General features: G+C 38.0%; 2 protein-coding genes across 3 annotated transcripts in view; both read right to left on the reverse strand.

Annotated features, from left to right (window-relative positions):
• tiprl (TIP41, TOR signaling pathway regulator-like (S. cerevisiae)) overlaps positions 1–12172 on the reverse strand; it is a 33843-nt gene extending 21671 nt beyond the window's left edge. For both annotated transcript variants that reach the window (XM_055023458.1, XM_055023457.1), the window contains exons 1-5: positions 12064–12172; positions 8091–8196; positions 4982–5161; positions 1866–1965; positions 1532–1663 (exon numbers count right to left, since the gene is read on the reverse strand). In XM_055023458.1, coding sequence (XP_054879433.1) covers positions 1532–1663; positions 1866–1965; positions 4982–5161; positions 8091–8194 — 516 coding nt within the window. In that variant the 5' untranslated portion in view covers positions 8195–8196; positions 12064–12172. The remainder of the gene's footprint in view (positions 1–1531; positions 1664–1865; positions 1966–4981; positions 5162–8090; positions 8197–12063) is intronic.
• Positions 12173–13093: 921 nt separating this feature from the next.
• The window catches only part of trim37 (tripartite motif containing 37), a 37249-nt gene continuing 24303 nt past the window's right edge, over positions 13094–26039 (reverse strand). The window contains exons 21-25 of the mRNA XM_055023459.1: positions 25071–25244; positions 20518–20719; positions 20345–20436; positions 19056–19166; positions 13094–14805 (exon numbers count right to left, since the gene is read on the reverse strand). Coding sequence (XP_054879434.1) covers positions 14759–14805; positions 19056–19166; positions 20345–20436; positions 20518–20719; positions 25071–25244 — 626 coding nt within the window. The 3' untranslated portion in view covers positions 13094–14758. The remainder of the gene's footprint in view (positions 14806–19055; positions 19167–20344; positions 20437–20517; positions 20720–25070; positions 25245–26039) is intronic.

A 26039-nucleotide genomic window follows, 5' to 3' on the forward strand; every position in this document is an offset into this window, starting at 1 on the left:
GGTTGCGATGGTTGGCAAAAGGGCTTCTACCCAGAGTCCCTGGACTAAGAAAGATGGCTCCCTCTGACCTTGCATCAACTACAGGGAATTAAACCACATTTCTGCAAAAAAACAAATATTCACTTCCACTTATTGAACCTGTACAAGAAGTCACTCTCGGAACATTGAGGACCAACGCAGACATATCCGTCTCATTCTCCAACGCCTTTTAGAGAATCGTCTCTTTGTTAAGGCTGAGAAATGCAAATTTCAAAAAACATCAATCCCCTTTCTTCGCTACATTCTTGAGACCAGGCATATTTGACTGGACCCAGGAAGAATAAGGGCGGTCATGGAATGACCAGCTACAAAGTAATGTAAGCAATTGTAAAGATTTCTAGGATTCAATTTTTATAGAAATTCCAGCCAAATCTCAGCACCGTTAACTGCACTAACCACTAACAAGATCTCTTTCACATGGACCAAAGAAGCAGATCATGTTTTTCTCCAAGTTTAATTTCTAATTCATATCGCCCAGGTTCTAAGAACACCAAACCCTCCCGGTGGTGCTCAAGAAACCCTGGCTTTCATTTTACCCCCCAGCTGTACAGTTGGTGTGGTCACATGGGAGACAAAGGACATTGTAAATCAAGCCTTACAGAATGAACCTGACTCAGGTAACAGTCCTCCCAATAGGACTTGTGTTCCCACCTCTTCCCATTCTTGCCCATTCCACTGGTTAAATTCCACAAAGTTTTCTGCCCACCCAGGTATTAGCAGAACCATTTCACTTAACTTTTGACACTTCTGGTGACTGTCCTTACATAAAGACAGTAAGGAGTTTGTCCTTACCTCTCAAGTCTGTGCTCGTAATAAATCTTCTCTTCGACCACCTGCAGATCTGCTCCACCCCAGCATCCTTGGTTCCATGTCTCCTTAGATTTTATTAATGGACTCCCCACATCCCAAGGTATGACTACAATTCTAACCATAATTGACCGTTTCTCAAAGGCATGTCACCTCATCTCCCTCAGGAAACTCCCTTCAGCTTTCCAAAAGCGTTCAGCTCCTCGGCAAGCATGTTTTCCGGCTGCATGGCAACTGCAATTCATCTTCCAGGAATGGAAACAATTTTGTATAAATATGCACCAGGTCAGAAAATTTGGCTCTCTTATTCCATTAAGATTCATCTCGAAGAAGTTCGCTCTATGCTTTATTGGTCCGTATGTCATCAAGCCAAACATCAGCCCCACAGCGGTCCATCTCTGTGTCCACCCTATGTTCCATGTCTCCTAAATCAAGCCCATAGCCACCAGTACTCTGTACTCCCCACAAATATAGGAAAAAACATTGCAATGCTGATATCTACTTATTTGAGGTATATTGAAGTATATTTAGAGTTCAAAGAGCAAAATAATTCAAATCATATGAACAGATTTCAGGGCTTGTGAACCTAGTCAGTTAGAGCTTATCATTATGATTCCTGATTTAAAATTGTATAATTCCAGTATAAAAATGTATAATTCAATAGTTAATAATAAAAGACACTTACAATTTTGACACTAATCATTGAGACACCGTGGTCATGAAGCTCATCTTCAAACAGCAAAACTTCTTCAAAGAACATGATGTGCTCTCGAGCCTTCAGCTTCTCTATGTCAATGCGCTCCTCTGTATTAGTCACCTTTAAAAATACATAGAGAAGTTACACAAAATGAGTTACACATATACTCTGTATGACAAAAATCTACAGAGAAACCTTACCTTTACAAATACATAAGGTCAATGAGAGAGAAAAGATGTAGAAAGAAAGAAGAATATAAAAAAGAAAAAAAACAAACAAACAAATGAACAAACAAAGAAGGAAAAATACAAATTCAACCAGCCTTCATCTGGAGTTCTTCTCCGAGAAGCGTTCCACTGTAATCTGTGGTGAACGTCCAGTCGAAAGGCCTCAGTACTTCTTGGGCGTGTTCAGACTCAGCTCTGAAATGACATCATTTGACATTTATCTATGACATATGGTGGCCAGCAGATGTAAACATGCAGCAAATGGTGAAACAAACTGTGAAGTGGTGTATGACGTAAATTCCAAAACACACAAAAACAAATGCTAACAGAAAATTCTGCTATCACAAATAAAACACTGCAATGATAAACGAAATGCTTAAATCATAAATGCTGCAATCACAAAAAATATTGCAATCACAAACAAAATGCTGCAACCACATGAATAACAAGCAGTGGGGTAAATGCTGCAAATAGTAAAAACAACAGTATAATTGCTCCATATAACGGTAGTGCTTAAGACCACTAGGGAGAGTCAAACAAAGAACAAAATCATATCGAACCACACCCTCACTAAAAACAGAAAGTTTAAGGGGTAAATACAGTCTTACTTCTATTTGCATGTTTTTGTGTATGAAATACACACTTCCCTTTGATTGGCTTCTTACATGCAGTGCAAACTTTTGCACTTATTTTTCATTGTTTTATGCAGACATTTCTTTCCCATAGCATAAATTTACCCAGAAATATTTACTATTCCTGTCTTGCCTCAGCGCCTTGACCACTGGGCTTAGCAAGTTTTCTGGGGAAAACCCTGGTCTATAATAATGTTTGTCAATTATTTCAAATATTTCCTACTTTGTAGATTTGGAAAATAGCTTCATTTTATTGCATTGTGCTTTGGATGATCATGGTTCAATAGTTTTCTGCATGCTTATTATACATGACAGAATGTATTATAACTGGTAGGCTAATGCTAATCACAAAGAAAAACTGACAGTAAAAAACAGTGTTTGAATGACTGCCAGAATATTCAAGCCACAGTTAAATCTCGTCCAATTGTAATTGTTGAGATAGAGCAGACACTCAAGAATGTGAAAATTTTGGTGGATTAGCCCTTTACCGAATTGGAAGTTACAATCAGAAACTTTAGTACACAAAACGAAGTCAAAGTACAGGGCTTTTTGTGTGTAGGTATCATGATCAAATTAGTTGTACACCATTTTGGACGAATGTATACAAACGGGTCTCTACACAGTATGAGAACTTCAGGGTCAGGCCACCCTTATCACAAAAAAACAAACCAAATCAAAATAGAGTGTTCATTTCTTTCCGTTTTGGTTTTGTGCACAAAATCGAAAATAGTATTTTGGGTTTTTATTTAATAAATGAAAAAGCCAGAGTGCTTTTAATGAAGGTCTGGTCCAATGTGATTTGTTCTTTGTTTGACTCCCCCTGGTGGTCTGGAGCACTTCCATCTTGTGGCGCATATGTGCTGTTGTTTTTACTATTTGCAACATTCCCCTGTTGCTTGTTTTTCATGTAGTTGCAGGTATTTATCTGAGGTTGGAGCATTTTTTTTGTTTGTATTTGTCAGTTGATTGAAGGTTTTTGCTTTTATTTCTATTATGGCAGCATTTTTTTTTGTTGCTTGCAGAATTTGGGGGGTTTTTGTATATGTATTTGCAGTTTTTTTTTTAAATCAAGTTTTTATTAAGGAACAACATAGAAAATATACATCTCGTCCATTCACAAAAGATGATGTAGACCTGTACAGTCATCTATTCAGTTTGTTATATTAATCAATACAGTTAACCCCTTCTTGTGATTGTCCCATCTCCAGTATTTAGTGTTCCTTTTTTTTCCCTCCTCGTCACTCCTCTCAAAAGAAGAGAGGAGGAAGAACAAGACAAGTCAGTATCAACACTAGAATAACTTTTGCAACCCTTAAAACCGAGGGTTCAACAGAGTAGCTAAGCAACAATGGGTGTCACCACAATCTCATTAGCTTCAGATCTGGTATTTATGAAAGTCCACCATGGGGTCCAACACTTTTCAAATTTGTCTTGCTCCAGTTTCAATGCAAATGTCAATTCCTCCATCTTGCAAATGTCTTGAATGATGCTTGTCCAGTCTTCTAATGTGGGTATTTTGTCCGTCATCCATTTCCAAGTAATTGCATTTTTACTGGCAATTAATAATATATTGAAAATATATGTTTTACAGAATCCCTTTACACAATCTGGTTGTTTGCCTAAAAGCATAATTTCAAAGTTTAGTGTAAGATTGACTCCAATAACAGTCTCCACATTTTGTTTAATTGTCCTCCAGTAAGAAAACAACTTAAGACAGCTCCATAGAATATGAAAGTGGTCTGCTTGTTCCGATCCACATAACCTCCAGCATGTTTTATCTGCATTTCTGTGTATTTGCAGTTTATTTTGTCATTTTTTGTGTGTTTACACCTATTTGTCGTGCGTTTCACCATTTGCTGCGCACTTGTCAGCCACTCTAGTGATACTAATAGAAACCGAATGTTGGCACTGTGCAGTCAGTACAAATATACATACATAAATACAAAATTGTTGCTACCCCTCTGTTAATTACCAAAAAGTCAACAATGGTCAATGAACTAACTTGAAATAGACAAATGTAAAATGAAACAAAAATTCTATGAAAATTAACCAATTTTATGAACCATTTCCCATAACTTAACGTATGTAGTAACATTTATCTGCTTTCCAAATAAACGTATCAGAGTCAAAATTCTAAAGTAGTTGTGTTAATTAGCTCTTGTTAGCTAATGTGAAACTAAGTAAATATTTATGAAATTTAACCGATGAAGAAATGAATGTATGATTGTAGCTCACATAGATTGTGCATAAGGTTGCTATAGTGTTAACCCTGGCAGAGCTTTAGCATTAGACTTAGCAGGGTTTTGTTATTAATTCAGGTTTAAGTTAAAAGTTTTATTCTCATGTGCACAGTGAAAAACTTGTTTTCTGGTACAATAAAAAAGTTTGAATGCGACCCAAAAAAGCAAAAAGTAAATTAGTTTGTTGATCCCAAAACACCATAAAGCAAGTTTTTAGAAGGGAGTATTTCACTTGGTACTTAAGAAGCTGGAAATGTCGTATAAAATGTTGCTTTTACCATAAATCAATGACATGATTATGTTCACTGTATGTTAGCAATTTATGTTTGTGTGCCTTACCTGCTCTCCTGCCATTCTTGAGCACATGCTACCTTCACAGTGTCCTCCATATTGTTGACTTTCTTGAGAGCATCAATAGCATTAAATTCAATGCCATAGCGGTCTGTGTGTTGGATCCGCAGAATATTATCCCCATACAACATCTCTGGGAGTGCAGGCATGTTCAGTTCATCTGCTAATCTGGCCAGGCAAAGAATAAAAAGTAACATTTCTCATTCCTAATAAATTTTGATGTAGACTGTTCCTGGGCACACACAGGTGAAGGAAAGAAATATTCATTAGAAAATGAGGGAATGAGTATGTATACATGGTTATGTTAATCATCTAGGATCTGTCTTGTACAGCACTTTTATTTGGAAGATGTTACACAATAGAAGTTACAACCTTCTTTGATCTTAAACTGGTAGAACTGGTAGGAAATGGTGAAAACATAGATGCTGGTATTCATGTAGGATTACAGCAAATCTTTTATACGTTTGCTTTCCAAACAAACATATAAAAGAGGACAATGGTCAAAATTCTAAAGTGTTTATTAGCTCTTGTTAGCTGCAGGTCCTGATGGCATACCTGGACATGTCCTCAGAGCGTGCTCTGGGGAGCTGGCAGGGGTGCTGATGGACATTTTCAACCTGTCCAACCAGACTAAATGACTATCATCCGGTAAACCTCACCCCCATCATCACCAAGTGCTTGGAGCGGCTGGTCCTAGCACACCTTAGATCCTGTCTCCCCCCCACACTGGAACCCCACCAATTTGCATACAGGCAGAATAGGAGCACAGAGGATGGGGTCTCCATAGCGCTGCACTCTGTCCTTTCTCACCTGGACAGCAAGAACACTTATGCCAGAATGCTGTTCTTAGTCTTTAGTTCAGCATTTAACACTGTCATTCCATCACAACTCTTTGCCAAACTCACAGACCTCGACATCAGTTAACTCATGTGCAACTGGTTGCTAGACTTCCTGACCAGTCGACCCCAACACGTCCGGCAGGACAACCGCTTCTCATCCACCATCATCATCATCACTGGAGTGCCACAAGGCTGTGTGATGAGTCCCTTCCTCTACTCTCTCTTCACCCACAACTGCAGACCTGTCCATGGCTCTAACGCCATCATCAAGTTTGCAGATGACATCACGGTGAACTACCTGCAGCTGAACACCGAGAAGACCAAGGAGCTCATCGTGGACTTCAGGAGGAACGCTGACCTGCACCCACCCATCCACATCAAGGGAATAGCGGTGGAGCGTGTGAACAGCTTTAAGTTCCTGGGAGTCCACATCTCCGAGGACCTGACCTGGACAACCAACTGCTCCAAACTCATCAAGAAGGCGCACCAGCGCCTCTTCTTCATGAGCACCTTGAGGAAGAACCACCTGTCCTCAGAGATCCTCACTAACTTTTACCGCTGCACCATTGAGAGCATCCTCACCAACTGCATCACAGTTTGGTACGGGAACTGCTCTGTCTCCGACCGGAAGGCTCTGCAGAGAGTGGTGAAAACTGCCCAGCACATCGCCGGGGCACCGCTCCCTGCCATCAACGACATCTACAGGAAGCGGTGTCTGAAAAGGGCCGGAAAAATCACCAAGGACTTGACTCAGCCTGCACACACACTCTTCTCTCGCCTGCCCTCTGGGAGGCGTTACCGAAGCCTATGGACCAGAACCACCAGGCACCGGAACAGCTTCTTTCCCACAGCTGTCACGCTCCTGAACTGCTTCTGACACAAACTATAATGACTGTACGCCCCGTCCCCGGACTGTTCCCTCACACACATACATGATCTGTATACAATCGTTATATAATCTGTAGATCTAATTTGCCATTATTTATCCTGTATTATAAAACAACTAATACATATACAATCCACTCCTAATATTCCTGTATATTCTGTATAATCTGTGTAATTTGTATAATATGTACATAGCTCTCATATTTATATTTACACAAAACATTTTATTTTATAGCACGTTACAATTACTCTCTGTTTATACACCTTATCTTTGTAATAAATATTTATATCATGTATTGCACCTCTGGACAGATGCAAACTACATTTCATTGCCTTGTTCTTGTGACAGTGCAATGACAATAAAGTTGAATTCTATTCTATTCTATTTTAATGTGATAAGTAACACTCATATCGCCATTGCTTCTTATAAAACCAAATCAGTAAAAGCAGGTAATATTAGTAAAGAAAACATCAATGTTTTTCTCAATAAGTATAATTCTAGTTTCCTTTTGACATGAAATTCACAGCAGATCTTATGTAGTAAGACATATGCTGTACATATGTAACCCATATGAACAGCAAAAATAAACAATGTTACTCCATAAGTTAAGCTATGTGAAATAAAGTGTAATGGTACAGGAAAAAGAGGTAGCCTATTAAACACAAAAAGAAGGGTTGTGCAAAAGCTAGGTTATGTAAGAAAGATCTCACAAGATTAAAAAATTATGTTTCAAGTTGCTATCTCAGAAGCACTAGACACTAGCAGTCATGAAGCCTGATGTAGCTGTTACACCCCAGCTACTTTTAATCATTTTTGGCAGAATTTTGGGTTTCCTTTACAAACAAGAAAAAGGAAACCTTCCGAACCATATTAGCACTGTGCTTAAATCACCCATTTCTGGCAAAACATGGTTTCCCACAGTGTATTAGGAGTCAAACAGCCCTCCCCACCATTGGTCTCATGAGACATTGTGGCACCTGCTCGTTCCCCTCTGAATTTCAATCAAGTCGGTTGTCCTCTCTTCTGATTTAATTTGTCCTTAGCACAGTCCTTAGTCCTGAGTGAACGTAGACTCCTGCTGGAGACAGACAGGAGACTACCTGCCTGTAGTAGAAGTTCTCAGTATCAAAAAGGAAATTTTCACAAAGTAATTAAAACATTTCTGGAAGTGTCATTCCTAACTATATCGTCTCAGTTTTTTATCCATAACTAAATTTGTGGACAGGTTTGATTTGATTATTATGATCAGACTTTTTTTGTGTGCACGTGACCAGGGGTGTGGTCTTCAAAGGAAAATCAAAAAAAGAGTAACCTACGTTATCAAAGTGTAATAAGTGTGAAAAAATGTCCATACAATTTTAGAGACACATACCGTTCAATGTCTTTAGATTTCATGATGTGGTTTTTTGCCGCCGTCACCTTCCATGATCCAAAAGTGAAATCCTGCTTACTGCTCTTGAAGCCATGCAACATCATTGCTAAAAAGGATACCAACAACAAGACAATTAGGTAATTTAAAAATGTTTTAGGAGCAGAAAACAAAACTGTTTTGGTGCGCTACCAAAACAAGAATATTTCTTTTGCTTATGCATTTGCCCAGGACAGCATCATGAAGGGATGGGATACCCAGAAATATCTGTCAGGTGTCTCCAAAACAAGTTTGCTACTACTTCCACAAATGCTTTCTAAGAGAGTAAGTTTTCCTTAGTTGCCAGTAAGTACTTGGAGACTACTTCCTGCTTTCTGCGACAAAAAAATAATCAGATAACTGATTGCATTTTAATTGGTCAGAGGGCAGCAAGAGGGCTTGCACAGCTAATCCTTTCAAACTCAAACTTACAGAGTTAGTGATTAATAGTGATTAAACAATTAACCACTAAATGCAGACTGATTAAATTTTTTAAAACTGATTGATAGCACTAGTTCAAACTCACATTTTATTCTGATGTTGGTTTGAATCTGCTGAGCCCGATGGGCATTCTGAAGGTCAGAACGTTGCAGTCAACACTACTTCAGGTACTTTATAAATTAGTTTAATATGCATTTTATTGGGGGGAAGGAAATTTCTAAATACCACTGTATTTTAGACAAACATTTTAGTTTTTAAAATACCAAACATTGCTCTGATCATTGTTTGGTAGCTATTTCAAGTCTTAAACATTATATCACTTGGTAGTGATGGGATGTCAAATGAGCTTTATAAGAGATTTGGAAAAGGTCAAGTCCCTTTAATGTTAAAATTAAAGTATCGATCGCTGAGAACTACTCTAATACAAGACATTAAGTGCTTTTATCCCAAAAGTTGACAATGTCAAAAAATCATCAACAATTAGAGATAAATTTGTTTACTTAAACTTTCACTGTCATCATTTTTGTGTCTATTTCTCAATGTCTGTCATTGAGAAATAGGAGCAAAAAATTCCTCTCGTAGTCTATTCTTATACCCATAAGTTTTTAAATGATAATAATGACATTCAGTTGCATTTTATTTTCTTTATGTTGAAGTAATATTCAACATAGCAAATGAACTGAATTTATATTGCACTTTACCAATCATTTTGACCACTCAAAGCACTTTACACTAGAGTTACACTCACCCATTCGCACTCACATTTAAATACTGGTAGGCAATTTTTGGTTGAGTGTCTTACTCAGGGGTTCATCAAGATGTGGTAACACAATTACTCTACCCACAGAGCCACAGTCACTCCTAAACAGTTGCACCCAAAAAGCCAAAAAGTATCTAACTTTTCCCACAGAAAAAAAAACATAAATGCAAATAAAGAGTAAAAAAAAACCTACTTAAAATAAAAACTTGGTATAAAGCCTTGTGCCCTGGTAAGCTTATAATACACTGGGGAAGAACCTGCTTTATTTTTATTTCATTTTTTTTATAGGACATTTGACTCTTTAGAGCATGGTTCCATCTATCAGGCCTTAGAAGAATTTGGTTTCAGTCAATATTTCATAAAATCTACTTAAACTTCTCACAAGATAACTGCTCAAATAAACTTAAGCATAGCACCTGTCCTAGATTTTCATTATCTGGAGGAGAATGACAGTGTTGCTCTGTTTCCCCATATTTATCATTAATTGCAGTTCAATTTTTTGCAACAATTACTCTTTAAAACAATGTCTGTGGCATCTCAGAATTTTGCTAATAAATATGGTTTACTCAAGCAACTAATGAACTAAATTTCAATGCCTTTACCTTCAATCTTATTGGTAAAATATCTTCTATATGTGCCTGAATAACAAACATTGCATCAATAATTCTGTGCTTGTAAACTCAATACTCAGGTGGCCTAATTTTTTTTAGACTTCTCATCCCTAAATTACACATATAAATGTAACTAACCCCGTCTCAAAGCAAAACCCCACCAGCTGCAAATTTCAGCAAAGTGGACCAAGCCAAGAGGCAAGGCCAAGTGAGTAGCGCTATGAAGAACAAGAATCTCAAAATTTGCACAGAAACATAAAGAGAGACCCCTAAATAACCTATTTAGACAGTTTGTCAGCAAAACCATTTTATTTGAGAGTTAGTTTTGTTGTAATATCAATTAGATAAAGAATTGTATTGAACTCAGACTCCCTGTGGAATTTTAATCCTAATTATATTTTATCTAAATTTGGTGGACTTTCATTTTTATTTATGTCAAGCAGTAATACAGAAAAAACTCCCATAAAACTTGCCAACTAAGTTATTGTAAATTCCTATTTCAATAACCACTTTTTGGCTCAGATCCACTGCTCTAGACTCCATTGGCAGCACACTTTGCACCACTGCATCCAACGTTTTGCATTACACTTGGTGATATTTGGCTTAGACCACATGTGTCAAACTCAAGGCCAGAGGGCCAAATATGGCCCTCCAAAGCTTTTTATGTGGACTCTAAGGGAACACATAAATAGAACCGACAAAAAAAGATGACAGTGTGCTTAAATATTATTTTATCAATTAAATCAAAGCAGTTTTTTTAGTTTAGTGTCAAATTACATCAATCAGTCCCTCCACTTTCTTGCACATTATTGTGGAAATTCACGTAAAAATCAACAAATCCCTGTGCTAATGCAGAATAATAAGTTTATTGCAGATTTTGGGCAAAATGGCAAAAACTATTGGATCCACATCTTTTTTTATTCCCACCTGAAGGTGGATGTTTCTTACTTCTATGAAGCAGCTGACTCAGCCTCACATAATGTCAAGTCAAAATCCATTACAAGTAATAAAAAGTTGCATTTTTCCATGATAAGTAAATGCAAACATTTTTATTTTTATTGCAAAAAATTCCAGAAACAGACACAAAATCCTGGGTGGACTGAAAAGTTGTTCAATATTATTTCATTTTAAGAATTTATTTACATTTTTACAGTTCGTTAATGAGTTTTAGCAACAAATTCAGGCACAACTGGCCCTCTAATAACATTCCCTATCTTGATCTGGCCCAAAATGAAATTGAGTTTGACAGCCCTGGTTTAGATGCAGCTGCATGGGGAACCCGTTCCATGAAGCTCTCTGTGCACTGTTCTTGAGCTAATCTGAAGGCCACATGAAGCTTGGAGGTTTGTAGTGATTGACTCTGCAGAAAGTTGCCAACCTCTTCCCGCCATGCGGCCCTTCTGCTCACCCCCCTCTGTCAGATTATGTGGCCTTCCATTTTGTGGCTGAGTTGCTGTCATTCCCAAACACTTCCATTTTCTTATATTACAGCTGATAGTTGACTGGAATATTTAGGAGCGAGAACTTTTCATGACTGGATTAGTTGTACAGTTCCACGCTGAGAGCGACCCATCTTTCACAAACGTTTGTGAAAACAGTCTGCATGGCTGGGTGATTCATTTTATACACTTGTGACCAAGGAAGTGATTCAAGCATCTAATTTCGATCATTTGGATGGGTGAGCAAATACTTTTGGCAATAAGGTGTATGTGTGCACAGTGCATTCCATTATACTCGACGTCTCCCGTTTCGTACCCATCATTTATACAGGTACTCAGAAATAAAAATAAAAGATAAAGAATTGAAGTGAACAGCTCGTTCTAGTTCTAATTTACTACCGCGTCGTGACGCGGGACTGTCATCATTCCAGAATGCCATTTCTATGGTTTCTCACTTGTACCTTCCAAAGACTTATTGTGGTGAAGCTCGCAAGTAAAAAGCGCATGATGATGGTGAAGTGGGATCTGGCAACCCATTACAAAACTGTCAGGAAACAGTTTGGTTTAACAATCAAAAGCCACAATATTTTCAAGCGCTTCAGTAAGCATCACTTACTGTAAACAAAGAAATACCGAAAATAAAAAGAGATACACCTAAAGCGGACAAGAATATAGTTAAAGGTTACCTAACGTCCTTATTATGAGAGATTTGGATCTTTATCTTTTGCCTTTCTTCTTTTTTTTCTTTTCTTTTCGTCCTTCTTCTTCTGTTATTGGCAGATGGCAACTAACTTAAGGCGTATTTACCGCCACCTACCGGCTGGAGTGTGGTCATCAACCATACTCACTGAGGTGCGAATTTAATAATACGCACCTCAACGGAGATGTTTATTAAAGAAATAAAAAATAAACGAATAAAACATAAAAAAATATATACGTACCTCAACGGAGATGTTCATTAAAGAAATAAAAAATAAACGACTAAAACATTTTAAAAAAAATACGCACCTCAATGGTGTGTATGTGTGCACATTCACACTCTTTCTCTCAGACTGCTCCACACACACGTACACACTCATAAACACAGTCGTAAATGTAGGAACATGCATACACATATACATACATATATACTTTTAAATATAATTAAATAACCTAGTATTTTTCTGATAAACTGATTTCTTTAAATTCATTTCCTAAAATGTTACAGAAAATCCATTTCCCCCTCTGTTCAGTATTGACTTTAAATGCTGATGTTCTTCTGAATATTTATCACATTCTCGTAAGACATGTTCCACAATTTCCATCTGCAAGTCTCAGTTTCATGTTTCCCTATTTAAAAAAAAACAAAAACTAAGTCCTAAGACCAATTCTAACTCATGATATATCGACTTCTTTCCAGCTTCCACCTCCCACTCATATATTTAATGCCTTCCCCCCTTACAGAGTAAACGTACTGTTTCCACTTCTTTTTCAGTAAAAAAAACTTACCTGTGACACTTGAACTCTGTCCTCTTTTGAGGTTTGTGAAAAGCACCTGAATAGAACCAGGCCGGGTCTTTTCTACACATATATACATTTTTTTTCTTTTGTCCCAACAAACTTTCAAGTTAACATCCTCCAGCAGGTTAACTGTACACTCCAGCATTCAGGTAACTTGGCTGATACATTTGGGATAAAAAAAAACAATAAAACAACAAAAGCTATAGACAATTTTTTTGTGTCCTATAAAACATTTTATTTATTAGACAAAAATATTCATGTGTTGCATTCTAGAAACATTCAAAATAAAAGCATCTTTTGGCAGAAATGGAAATCAGACACTACCTGGTGAGAATCCAGCTGCCATGTGTTCAGATGCAGAAACAGAAAAAAAAACCAGCAACTGATTTTTTCTTCAATTTACTTTTAGCCGAGTCAGCAAAGTCATGGATTACAGTATAAAGCCAGCCCCCAAAATAGGGTTCAATTTATACTCAAATATTTACAATGTAAACTAATGACAGAACAATATTTAAGGGTTGGATGAGAGTTAGAAGTCCAGAAAGGTGTAAAACATCCTACTGTTAATGTACGTTTGTAGCTAAGGTTACAGCATTGACCTCTATTATTTGCTTCTGTTCTGTTTATCAGGAGTACTGAGGTGTAAATAACTCCATCAAGAAAAGAAAACATGTTACATAAGAACCAACCTTTAATGCTTCATTCCAGTAAATTAACACTTTTCTAATGCCTTCTCAAAAAACAGAAAATTTTTATTTCTTGTTTTGTTTTGATTACACCTTTACTTGGTACAAGTGGTGAAATTGCGCCAGGTATAAAAGCCAGCTTCTTTGCCTCTCTATATATCAGATGTGGGTGCAAATGTAACATGCAGCTCTGAATAAATCGATCAAAGTTACAATGTCCAATTTTCATTTATCACTTGATAATTTACAGAAAATATACTTAGATCTCTTAGTTTTCACAGGAAACAAAAGAAATCATTACCCTTCAAGTTTATGAAGTGAGGTGGCTTCTAACACACAGTGATGACAAAGTAAACATCTGGTTTCTAAAGCGGCATAAAGCATCAAAGTTTTATTGTACATATCTAAGCAGTAGCAGTTTTCAAATCCAAGAGAATAACTATAATCACCATGCTGTTCCGTAACTAAAAACTCCAATAGTTAACTTCAGAAATTAAAGGAAAAAACTCCCTGTATAGTTCAGCTTTTGGAAGGTTTTGATCTGCTAATCTGATACTTTAAATCGCGATCCTGCTGAAAAAACAAAAACAAAACAAAGCACTTTCATGCACTGTAAAAACTCAATCTTACCAAGTATCTTAGACTAGTTTCTAGTGCAAGTATCTTAATACTTAAAATGAGACAAAACTAACTTTTCTATAAACACAGAAACTTATTTTGACTTGATAATTCCTTTATACTTAAGAAACAGTACTATTTGCACTGTGATTACACTGGTATTGTAAATCCAGTAGCTCGTATTTCACAATCAATGGGCAGTGGGACATTACATAGCAACTTGGTATTTGGTAAGATTTTGTGTTTTTGCAGTGTGGACAACATACTATAAAACATCTGGATAACGAAAACTATTCCAATCAAACACAGAGTAAGTGAGAAATACAATAGTAAACAAAAGTGGGTCATATACTTAATTAGATAAGGTAATACTTCATAAATAAATGAAAGTATGTTTTCCACTTGAATCTCTGACTTGTTTACTCACACTCATAAACATATTGCTTTTATCAGCGTCTTGGTCCCAGTCTGAGAATCTGCAAGACACTGATGAACTATTCTTCATCGTGTTTATACTCTACATGCCAGTCTTAATGTTTGTGGCCACTGTGGACTTTGTGTTTGGACTCCTAAGACTTCACCTGATGGCAGGAAGTCCTTTGTCGTCGGACAGGTGTGGTTCTCCTGGATGAAAGAGGAGAAACGTGTCTGATCCTGCAGAGATGTTTCATTCTTATGTAAATAACACACTTTTTAGCCATTCAGGAATTCTTCCCAAACAATCCAGCAGTGACAGTTGCATGGTTCAAAATTAATGCATTTTCAAAATACTGATTTCTATTTAAAGCAAACATTTTGATACATACTATTGCAGCTCCCAAAAAACAACACCCAGAGGTGTACTTTTAAGACAGCACGACTTAAGTAAAAGTAAAAAGTAGACGTTTAAGAAAATCCTCTACTTAGAATGAAAAAGTAGCCTTTGGTAAAAAGGCTACTCAGTAACCGATTAAAACAATAATCACTTAATATTTAAAAAATACATCAGACATCCCAAAATATAATTACCGTAAATTCTGGACTGTCAGTCGGTACTTTTGTCTCACAGTTTGAAAACTGTGGCCTATAAAGCTGTGGCTCATGCGAGCTTTTTTTTATGCTGCCAAAAACATTTTGACCCATAACAGCAGAGTCGCAGCGGTCCAGTTGAAATTGTGCTATAAATCAAGAGCATGCTCACAATTCAATGACTGGTATTGTAAATCCAGTAGCACCTGCAGCTGTATGGCTGTTCCCACTGTTCGTAATCTTGAGATTTTCCTTTAAGTACAAAATGATAAATGAAATGTTTTTTTTTTTTTTTAATTATGTAACAGTCTTCTACTAATAACATGCATGTCGAGGCACATCTGTAAGTCTTTGGGGTGTGCACGTCTTATGCCTAAATGTTATTCATCGACTTACTTTTGTTTATTTGGAAGCTTGTCACAAGTAGTCATATGCAGAGACTGCAGTTACTGCATATGACTCTGCAGTGAACTAGCTAAAAAACTATTAATTGGAATTTTAACCTTCCCCGTAGTTCTAAGAGGGGTCGAGTGAACCCCGCCAGAAGTGGGCCGCGGTTCTTGCAGGGTTGCCAGTTTAACAGCTTTTTCTTTGTTTGTTTGTTTGTTGGTTTTTTTTTTCTACGGTTTCACGAACTGAAGAGCTGACGGGTCTCCCGATTTGGCCGACCATGACATCTGATGCGCTTTTCCTGAATGTCGAGCCAAGACTGCGAGTTAAATAGTTAATTCAAGTTGAAACTTTGCCAAAAGAGTAGAAATCAAGTAAACATTGTTGCTTCACCTCCTCCTCCTCTGGAAGTCTCAGACACATCACCTGAACCTGGGGATCTCCACCCTCCACCTCTTGTGGATCCAAGAATAGGTTTTGCTCATCTGTCCTTATTATTTAGTATAATTTGTAAACCTAACCCTAACCCCACCCCAAAAAAGATTTGATCCTTTGTTTTTGTGAACCATGTGCATATGGGCAGTATTTCTGTGATCTAGGTTTGTGCTGTTTTTGTGCAACAGCAACACACACATAATGCAGGTAACACGTTGGGGATGTGTCTGCGCTCTTATGGGTCAGGTCTCATAGTGGGTTCGCCCTAAAAGAGGGGACCATGCCCTGGAAAGCGCTGCAGTTCTCGCGCCGTCTGGTGAGCGTAAGCAACGTAATTTGTGTTGCTGCCGTGTTACAGGCACTGTCGGAAAAAAAGCACTTGCAATATATACGGATTAAACATAAACCATATGTTTAAAGTTAAAAATATCCTCAAGTGTAATATCTTTCTTTGTGAATAGAATACACAGAAATAGATTAAGTGGGATGCCTGCGGCTAAAAATCCGTTGCGGCCTGTACAACTTCAAAATTGATTTTCTTTCTAAAATTTAAGGATGCAGCTTTTAATCAGGTGCGCTCTGTCGTCTGGAATTTACGGTATGTGGAAATGTTGGTAGTTTGAAGGCAAAAAAAATTATATAAAAGCAATTACAAAATAATATTAGACAAAATAATTTTATTTTCAAATCACTTTCTTTCAATATAAAATTTATGAAACCAAAAAAAACTACTGGTGTGTCTGTGTCCGAAGAATTTTTCGGTTGTTCATCAAATGAATGTTCTTCATTAAAAAAAGACAATATCCAGAAAGTTTACTCAAGAGTAATAATACACCATAAGAAAACTACTTAGTTTTCATTAGTTATAGATGTAGTTTAATTTTTTTCATAAGTTGGTTAATCCTTAGATAAAGAATTCAAATAGAGTAATTTTTTTCTTTACTTTTGAGCAGTCAGAGGGCCACAAATTCTTATTACCAATAATACCATGGTTGAATTTTAGGACTTTTTTCCAAATCATTTTACTTCTCCAGCCCACAGTAATCTGTCTAAATTTGTAATTGATGAAAACATAAGTTTTGATGTGTAATATTTCATGTTTTGTGATGCTGCGGCTCTCAGGTCTGCGAGGGTCAACCTGAACCGGGCCATCAGAGACGCTAAGCGAGCCCACAGCCGGAAAATCCAGGGTCTCTTCCAGGACTCCAACAACACCAGGAAACTGTGGCAGGGCATCCAGTCTATCACAGACTACAAACCCACACCTCCATCCTGCCAGACCGACACTGGCTTCCTCAACGAGCTCAACAACTTCTTCGGAAGATTTGAGGAGCTGAACAATAACCCTGCGAGGAAAGCGACGCCACTCCCCGATGAACTGGCGCTCAGACTAGAAACATCAGCAGTGCGGAAGGTTCTGAGGAAGGTCAACGTGCGGAAAGCTGCAGGTCCGGACAACATTCCAGGTCTGCTAATCAAGGAATGCTCGGACCAGCTGGCCCACGTGCTCACCGACATCTTCAACACGTCCCTGGACCAGGCTGTCGTCCCACGGTGCTTCAAGTCTGCCACTGTCGTTCCGGTCCCGAAGTCAACCACCATCACATGCCTTAACGACTTCCGCCCCGTCGCACTGACATCCACCATCATGAAGTGCTTCGAAAGACTTGTTAAGGACCACATCATCTCCACGCTCCCCCATCACACGACCCTTTCCAGTTTGCATACCAGTCCAAGCGCAGTGCTGAGGATGCAGTCTCCACTGCTCTCCACCTGAGCCTGGAGCATCTGGAGGAGAAGAACACCCACGTGCGGATGCTGTTCCTGGACTTCAGCTCAGCGTTCAACACCATCATCCCCCAAGACCTGGTGGGCAAACTGGGCCCCTTAGGAATTAACACCCCCCTCTGCAACTGGCTGCTGGACTTCCTCACTGACAGAACCCAGTCTGTCAGATTGGAGAACAACACCTCTGATGTCATCACCCTGAACACCGGCACCCCTCAGGGCTGTGTCCTGAGTCCCCTGCTGTTCACCCTGATGACCCACGACTGCCGTCCACACTTCAGATCCAACCACATCCTGAAGTACGCGGACGACACCACAGTGGTGGGCCTCATCCGGGACAACAACGAGACGGCCTATAGGGAGGAGGAGGTGCGGCATCTGGTGGACTGGTGCAGAGGAAACAACCTGATCCTGAATGTCAACAAGACCAAGGAGATCATCGTAGACTTCAGGAAATCCAGACCCACCCACACACCACTCCTCATCAACGACTCAGCAGTGGAGGTCGTCAGCAGCACCAAGTTCCTGGGGGTGCACATCAACGAAAACCTCAGCTGGTCTCCCCACATCTCCTCACTGGTGAAGAAGGGCCAGCAGCGCATGCACTTCCTGCGTCGGATGAAGAGAGCATCCCTCCCGCCCCCCATCCTTCAGACCTTCTACAGAGGGACCATCGAGAGCCAACTGACCAGCTACATCTCCATCTGGTCTGGGAGCTGCAGGGCCTCTGACTGGAAGTCTCTACAGAGGGTGGTGAGGACAGGGGAGAAGATCACGGGGGCTCTGCTCCCCTGCATCAAGGACATCGCAGAGAGGCGCTGCCTATCTCGCGCTCACCAGATCCTCTCCGACCCCACCCACCCCAACCATGGACTGTTTCCCCTCCTGGCGTCTGGAAGAAGGTTCCGCAGCATCTTGTGCAGAACAACCAGACTACTGAACAGTTTCTTCCCCCGGGCCATCAGACTGCTTAACGCCACGTAACACCCCTCCACACACTCACAAACCAAATCACCCCCCATGGACATGGTCAATACATGCACTTTAGTTTAGTTTTGTTCACAACACTGAACCTGTATTGTATGGCACTTCTATTGTATTTATTTATTTATTTATTGTGTAGTATAAGGTTTTAGCTCTGCTACACTGGTAGCCAAGTAACGACATTTCATTGTCAAGATTCACCTTGTGTTTTTTTTGTACAATGACAATAAAGGAAGTCTAAGTCTAAGTCTAAGAAAGATGTGAGTCACCTGTGCAGGGAGGAGTGTGGTTGTCATATCGGGAATTGCAGCTCTGCAGAGCCTCGTCCTCAGTGTCGCTGTCACTGCTGGTTGCTGCTACCAACACAGGTGACGACTGATCTACAAAAACACATTTTGACATTTTAATTAAAAAAAATTTGAATTTTGTTTTTTTTTACCTTCATAGCTGAGTTTACAGAAAGTCTTGTCTTTTAATGTTGGCTTTGCCCTTTTGAGAAATAACCCATTAATATTAAATAAGCACATAATTTTACATTAAGAATTAGGTCTGTGACTTTAATAAATTTTGTTGGACAACAAATTTCCCCAGAAGTTATTGCAATAAACAAGGGCAAGCGGGGCTTGTAGGAGCTTGTTAAAATCTTCAGGCTAAATCCAAGGTTTCAAAAAAGTTACATACTACAGCTTTTAATATTCAAAACAAATAAATAAAATAACTATAATAACATATAAAAATGGATTCTGAAGTCTCTGTAAACAAAACTGTCCTTCAAAATAAAGGCCAGTTGAAACCAATGCACCAGACTGAAGCCTTCTGTCCTCCAGTTTTTGATCAAAAGAAAGGTCAAAACCAATAAATCATGTAAATGGAGGTAGTCAAGCTTGTTTTAATTAATAATGTTGAGTAATTGCAACATGCTTATTAAAGATTTTTGTTTATTTCACTCACAAGTAGGACTCCCTCGATAAATTTTTGCGATAAATGATAATATTTTTGAGACCATCTTAAAATAACATAACGGAAATTGCATGATACTGCAGGTACAATGTCTCAAATATGAATACACTTTAATTTCTAAACATCTGAAATGATAAATAAAATTATTGATGACCTCTCTTCAGAAAAATTGTCCTTCAAATAAGGGTCTAGTTAATACCAATGCACCAGACTAAAAACTCTTGTCATCCAGCATTTGGCACAAAGTTAAACCAGAAAAAAATAAACAATCATGCAAATGGAAATGACAACAGGTTGTTGCTGGGCAACCAAAGAGCAAGTGAGCTGTGTCTTCCAGAGTGATGTGCTGTTCTGGATCAGAGTTCATTGAATATTCCATATATATTGAATATTGAATATTCTATCAGACGATATATTTATTCATACTATGTGTCTGTTGCAATATACTGTATAGTCTTGATTCATTGTCCAGTCCTATACAAAAGGCTTATTAAAGATTTTTGTATATTAAACAAACATTTGCAAGTATATTAAACAAAACAGCTTTAAACCGCTGACCAACTTAGCAGCTAAAGCTACATAGATCTGCTGAACCCACCCTCATTGGACTGTGCTGGTGCAGAAATTTCCTCCAGCAGGGACTGATGGGAGTTTCTCGAGCTGTCCAGCTCACACTCCAACACAGTGGCCCTGCAGTAGGAGGAAATGAAAGAATTATTTGATGATTTAGAGAGGTGATGTTGTTTACTGCAGCAGGAGTGTGACTGGTACCCCAGAGTCCTGCCGCTGAAGGCCTTGCTGGCAGTTATGTAACTCGGTCCTCCCAGGGAGAAGATCTCGTCTCTTGGCCCGGACGCAGCATACAGCTGTTTCTCTGCTGAGCACTTTTGCTTGGTGCTGGTGGAGGCTTGATCTGACAAGGAGGAGCTCTGAGACACAAGGGGTCCACTGGTGGCTTCAGACTGCAGCTCTCCTGGAACAGATCCAGATGGAAATGCAGTTCTGATTTATTATTTATTTTCAAATACAGAGCATGATGAATGTGATGGCCAAATCCATCCTGATGTCAACAAAGCTTAAGTGCTAATTGGATTACACCACTAGTTCCTGCTGAAAGGGGGATATGATAGTTTGTTTAGATAAGTTTTGTATTTAAGTAAACATTAGTATTTCAAGTTTATTTTTGATTTTCATTTAGTTTAGCCAAACTTAGCTGTACTCTTTGTTTTTGTGTTATTTGTATTCTTTAGTTACCCCTATTGTGTCATGGTCTGATCAGCCAGTATATAAACCCCTGTGTGTCATTTCTTTGTTAGGTCAGTTATGTTTGTTTGTGTAGCTAGTTTGTTTACACTTTTGCCTGAGTTCAGTTTTGTTTCTTTGATCTATTTTATGAGCTCAGTTTATTTTTTGTTGTTTATAATTTTTGGGTTAAAATAAAACCCCTATTTTTTCTAAATATATCCTGTGACTCCTCCTGTTTTAACTCGGTCCATCACAATGAACAAGTCAAAAGTTTGGCAACATAATGCATCAAATAGCAATTAAAATGTAGCGGCAGTACATCAAGCTAAACAAGTCCAGCATTCAGAAAAAGAAAACATGCTTTGCTCTGTTAGAGGAGGTCTGAATTAAGATTTATGGATAACCTATTATTCATCCTTAAACAATTGAGGATGGGCCTATGGGCTATACGTGTTCATTACATGTTTTGCACATAATAATTCTCAGATTAGATGTTAGTCTGCTGAGATCTGCTATTTTGACCTCTTTTACATGGAAATGGATGCAAACATATTAGAAGATCCTCCTGCACAAGCAAAAACAATTCAGCAAGTGGCTTCTGAATGGTAAGTGAACAACAGTCTTGATTTATTGTCCAGTCCTATACAAAAGGCTTATTTCCAACAGCCATTTTTCAGCGCATGCAGCAGTAAAACAAGCTGACCAAACATGCGGGAGCTCTGCTTGGGCTGCCAGGTAACAATGTACTGCCCATAAAATGTGAGTCGACATTCTGAACGTTCATTTTCTGAAGGAACAGCTCATTTACACAAGTAAAATTGTTTAACTTTTGAAACTAAGCAATTTACATTTTTTTCCAAAACAAATTTCTGAAATTAATCTAAAAATTTTAGGTGGAAGTTTACTACCTAAAATTTGTAAAAGTTCACCACCTAAGCTTGTTTTTCTATGTACAACGTCCCTGATATGATATTGTATGGTTAACTTGTCCTGTTGAGACTAAATTCAACAGCTGAGCTAAAAATATTTAAGGCAAACTTACTTAAAAAAACTATTTAAAACATTTTAAGACTTCTATTTTAAATACCTGAAGTTAAAACTTTTAAGGATGCATGAACACCTTGTACACATATTGAATTTCTATGGAAATATCTCAATGGGCTAAGCAGGGGTATTCAGCTTCTGTCCTCAAGGGCTGGTGTCACAAGTTATTAAGGTTTCTAGGCTTGTCACAATAATCAATAAATCAATTAACCGCATGATAAATTAAAACAAACCCAATAATTTCCATTAGTATAATTTATTGTCATCTCTTTTTTTTATTCTAACAAAAACTGGATGACAAAAGTCTTTAGTCTGTTGCTTTAGTCTCAAATTTGTTTACAAATATTTCTAAATTAATTTTGAAGTACTTTTAACAAAACAAGACTTGTTGTTTTGTTTATTTATTTTGGATATTTAAAATGTCTTCCAGTTCCAGTGTTAAATGTTCATTAGAATGTAAAGTTCACTGATCTTTTAGAATGTGTTCCTGCATCATCATTTTGCCATTATATTACTTAACAAAACAATATCCCAAAAGAATATTATAGTTTATTGCAATAACTTCTGGAACAATTTATCGTTCAAAAAATTTTTTCATTGTGACAAGCATAAAGATTTCCAATATTTGTTGTTTAGTTATTCAAAATATTGAACTACAATAAGGAAAATCTGATGGCATGAAACATTAAAGTTTCAAGCTTTCCAGGAGAGAGTTGTGTTTTTATTTATGGTGGGCAAATTTGTTGTTTCTGTTTTTGGTGTAAATAATTATCATAAAAAAATAGAAAAAAATAACTAATAAGTGAACCCATCATAATAAACTTAGCAAATTTGAAGTTGAAACCTACAAAGCCCCCAAGGGCACATAGGGAATTTTTTCTGTAAGTAGGAAAGAAGAAATAATACATCCAAGCTTTTTGGACTATTTCTGGGTTATTATTGCGGGGTAATGAGTCATCTGACAGTTTTGATTGTGTCTCTTTTGTGTTGGTGGTTGCAAAGGGATGTTTACATGTGCAGTTCCATTGCAACATTACACTAACAGACTGTGAATCAATGGATTTCCAATTAGTTTTTTGCACCAAAAAGTTAGAAATAAACACTGAGGTCCTTTAAATGTGCATACATTTGAAATTTTAAATTGACACTTGTTATTGTGTACAAAATAGACCAGCAAATATTGCAATAAGCATAATGTGAGGGAACACAAAAGAAACATTTTTCTCTATGTCCCCTAGAGCAGTGCTCCCCAATCCCCGGGCTGCAGACTGGTACCAGTCCGTGGACCAATTGGCACCGGGCCGCACAAGAAATAATTAAATATTTCTGTTTTATGTATTATTTGAGTATGGAGGATCTTTTACTTTAATAATCCTTTAGCCGGATTCTCTCGGTTGCGTCTTGCCGCCAACATTGAGCCACAAGCAGCAACATGAGTAAGAAACAGATGAGATTCTTTGGAAAGTTTCTTTGTGAAGGTAAAAGGCCCAGAGAAGAGACAGGAGAATGGATTCATCCGGGTAGGTGATTCCCACAGTCCCAGCTGCTCTGCATGATGTGGTGACCGGATGTCAATCGGATGTTAATCCGGTCACCACAGCATTGCCTCAATGAAGCTTCATTGCTTCATTGCCTCAATGAAGCTTCAAATTGCTTCTCCTTGCAGAGACCAAGTAGGCTGTGCATTAGCAACACTTCGGGTGTCATTGTCTCTCATCACTCCCAGATGGGAGAAATGAGCTCAGCGCTCCAATAGTCATTTTTCTGAGTTAAAACTTTCACAAGAGTAAAATGTTTGTTTTTGTGGCACAGCTGTATCTTATTTTGAAGGGCATTAGGGCAGTGGTCGAGACAAGATGAGAGTAGAGCTTGTGAGTTTTAGGTCTGGTTCATTTAAGGATGGTCGGACGATTTTCCAAACCTCTGTGACCACAGAGCCGATAAAGACCTACAGGTTCGATCGGTTCGTGTGTCCGACCACACGGCAGGAGCAACACACCACAACAACTGATTCCAGTCACAAACATCCCGATTCCAGAAGAAAATCCAGTAAAACTCCCAACATACCAAGTATGTTTGATTTAGAATAATCAAAAACGGATGACCATGTAGAAGCAGAAGTGATAGTTTATGGATCATTTTAAGCGATAAAAGACAAACAAAAAGAAAAGACCTTGGATAAAAGGGAGCAGCTGCTCTATTTGCTGCACTCTGATTTGGAGGTGAGTTATGATTTTTCGTAGTTAACATTTTTAACTCAATAAACATAACCACATATAATAAACATATATAAAAATGACTTTTACATATAGTAATAAGCATTTCCACATATCACCTCCGATGTCCATCGGACCCTCAGTTCCCATGTCAACTCTTTGGGATTCCCTCCATTCTTATGTCACAGCGCTTTCTGATTGGCTACCTGTCACACCGCACACTCCAGGACGTTGTAAGATTGTTGTGAAGGGAATATCGGGGGGAAAAAAAGGGGCTTTAGCATTTTTCCCCCACCCTGGGCCGCATCAAAATTGCCAAGTCTTTGCCGGTCCACCGTAATAAAAAGGTTGGGGACCACTGCCCTAGAGGGGTCCGTAGAAACCAATAAAATTCAATGTTTGTAAAAGAAAAATATGTACATACAATGCTGTGCAGAAAGTAAGAATGTTAAGAGACAAGAGCTGTATTGTACCAAAACAACCCAGTTTAAAACAGTTGAGCCACTCAAGAATCATCGACTATTTTCAGCCATTCTCCAACAGCACAGAGAGCAGAATGGATGGTTTTAGAGCTACACTGAAGAAATACTTATAAGTCAAGTAGAACCAGGTTTTAAAAACAAGATGTTCTCCATAACGCCTCAGAACATTGTGGTGAACAATTTAAAGCTAAACATCAGCTTATCTGAATGTTTAAATGATGTAATGATTTTTGTTGTAAGAATGAAGTACAATTGCAGCTTTTCTCTGCTACCCCTAATTCTAATTATCCAATAAACTTTATTAGGTTTGAAAAGAGCTTGAAAAATATAGACTAACCCTCTCCAGCTCCTGTCCCATCTTTAGGATGCAGGCTGAGCTCTGCAGCGGACTCTGCTCCTCTGAAGTCGTCCTTCATGTCCTCGGAGTTCCGCCTTTTCACAAGCAGAGACCCTCCACTGCTGTCCATAACGGGAGACACAGACTTCCTGGCTGTAGACATGCTGGAACAATCTAGGGATAATGTCACATTTTAATACAATATAATACCAGCTTTATCTCTATTTAATTATGCAAACAGGTTTGATTTCATGATGCATTAATTAAGGCCAAAACAAAGACGTTTCTTCTCTTATTTTGTTATAGTATTTCTAGGGCTGAAACAGATCAATCGTGATTAGTAATTATTGACCGATTATTTAAATAATTATAAACATTTGGTAATCAGTTAATTGTTAGCTGGAGTATACAGACTCAAAAATTGTAAACAAAATATACAGTTTGCATTTAAGATATTTAAAAAAACAACACTGTAAATATGTTCTGCCTTGAACACAAATGGCAAAGTTTTAGCTTCACTTGGTTCAAGCGCTGTAAAAGAAATCTATTAAGCACATTCTGCTGTCTAAATATTAGCTGGTTAAATTAAAAAAATAATCAACCGATCTGCCCAACACCGTATTGATGTGAAGTCCAGCAGACAGGCTTAAGCTTTTCATATACTGATGTTAGAAATATCTTCTAGCTGCAGATGCATTATTTGCTACAAATGATAAAATGTAAGCTAAAGGAGTGCTGTGTTGTTGCTTTTTAGGGAATAAAATGGTTATTTTCTTATTTAAAAAATGAATTTTTTTGATTATTTGCATTTTTAGTGCATTTCTAATTTTGTACAAAAAAGGCTTTAGTGGTTATTAAATGAAAAATCTGCAGAATGTAACATCTTTATAACATATTGTCAAAATAAAAGATGGATGAATAGATAGATGGATGCTCTACAGACAGACAACTGAATGTTGCTTTAGAAAA

The sequence above is a fragment of the Poeciliopsis prolifica genome, unplaced genomic scaffold (assembly GCF_027474105.1).
Source record: "Poeciliopsis prolifica strain line A6 unplaced genomic scaffold, Auburn_PproV2 SCAFFOLD101, whole genome shotgun sequence".
NCBI lineage: Eukaryota > Metazoa > Chordata > Actinopteri > Cyprinodontiformes > Poeciliidae > Poeciliopsis > Poeciliopsis prolifica.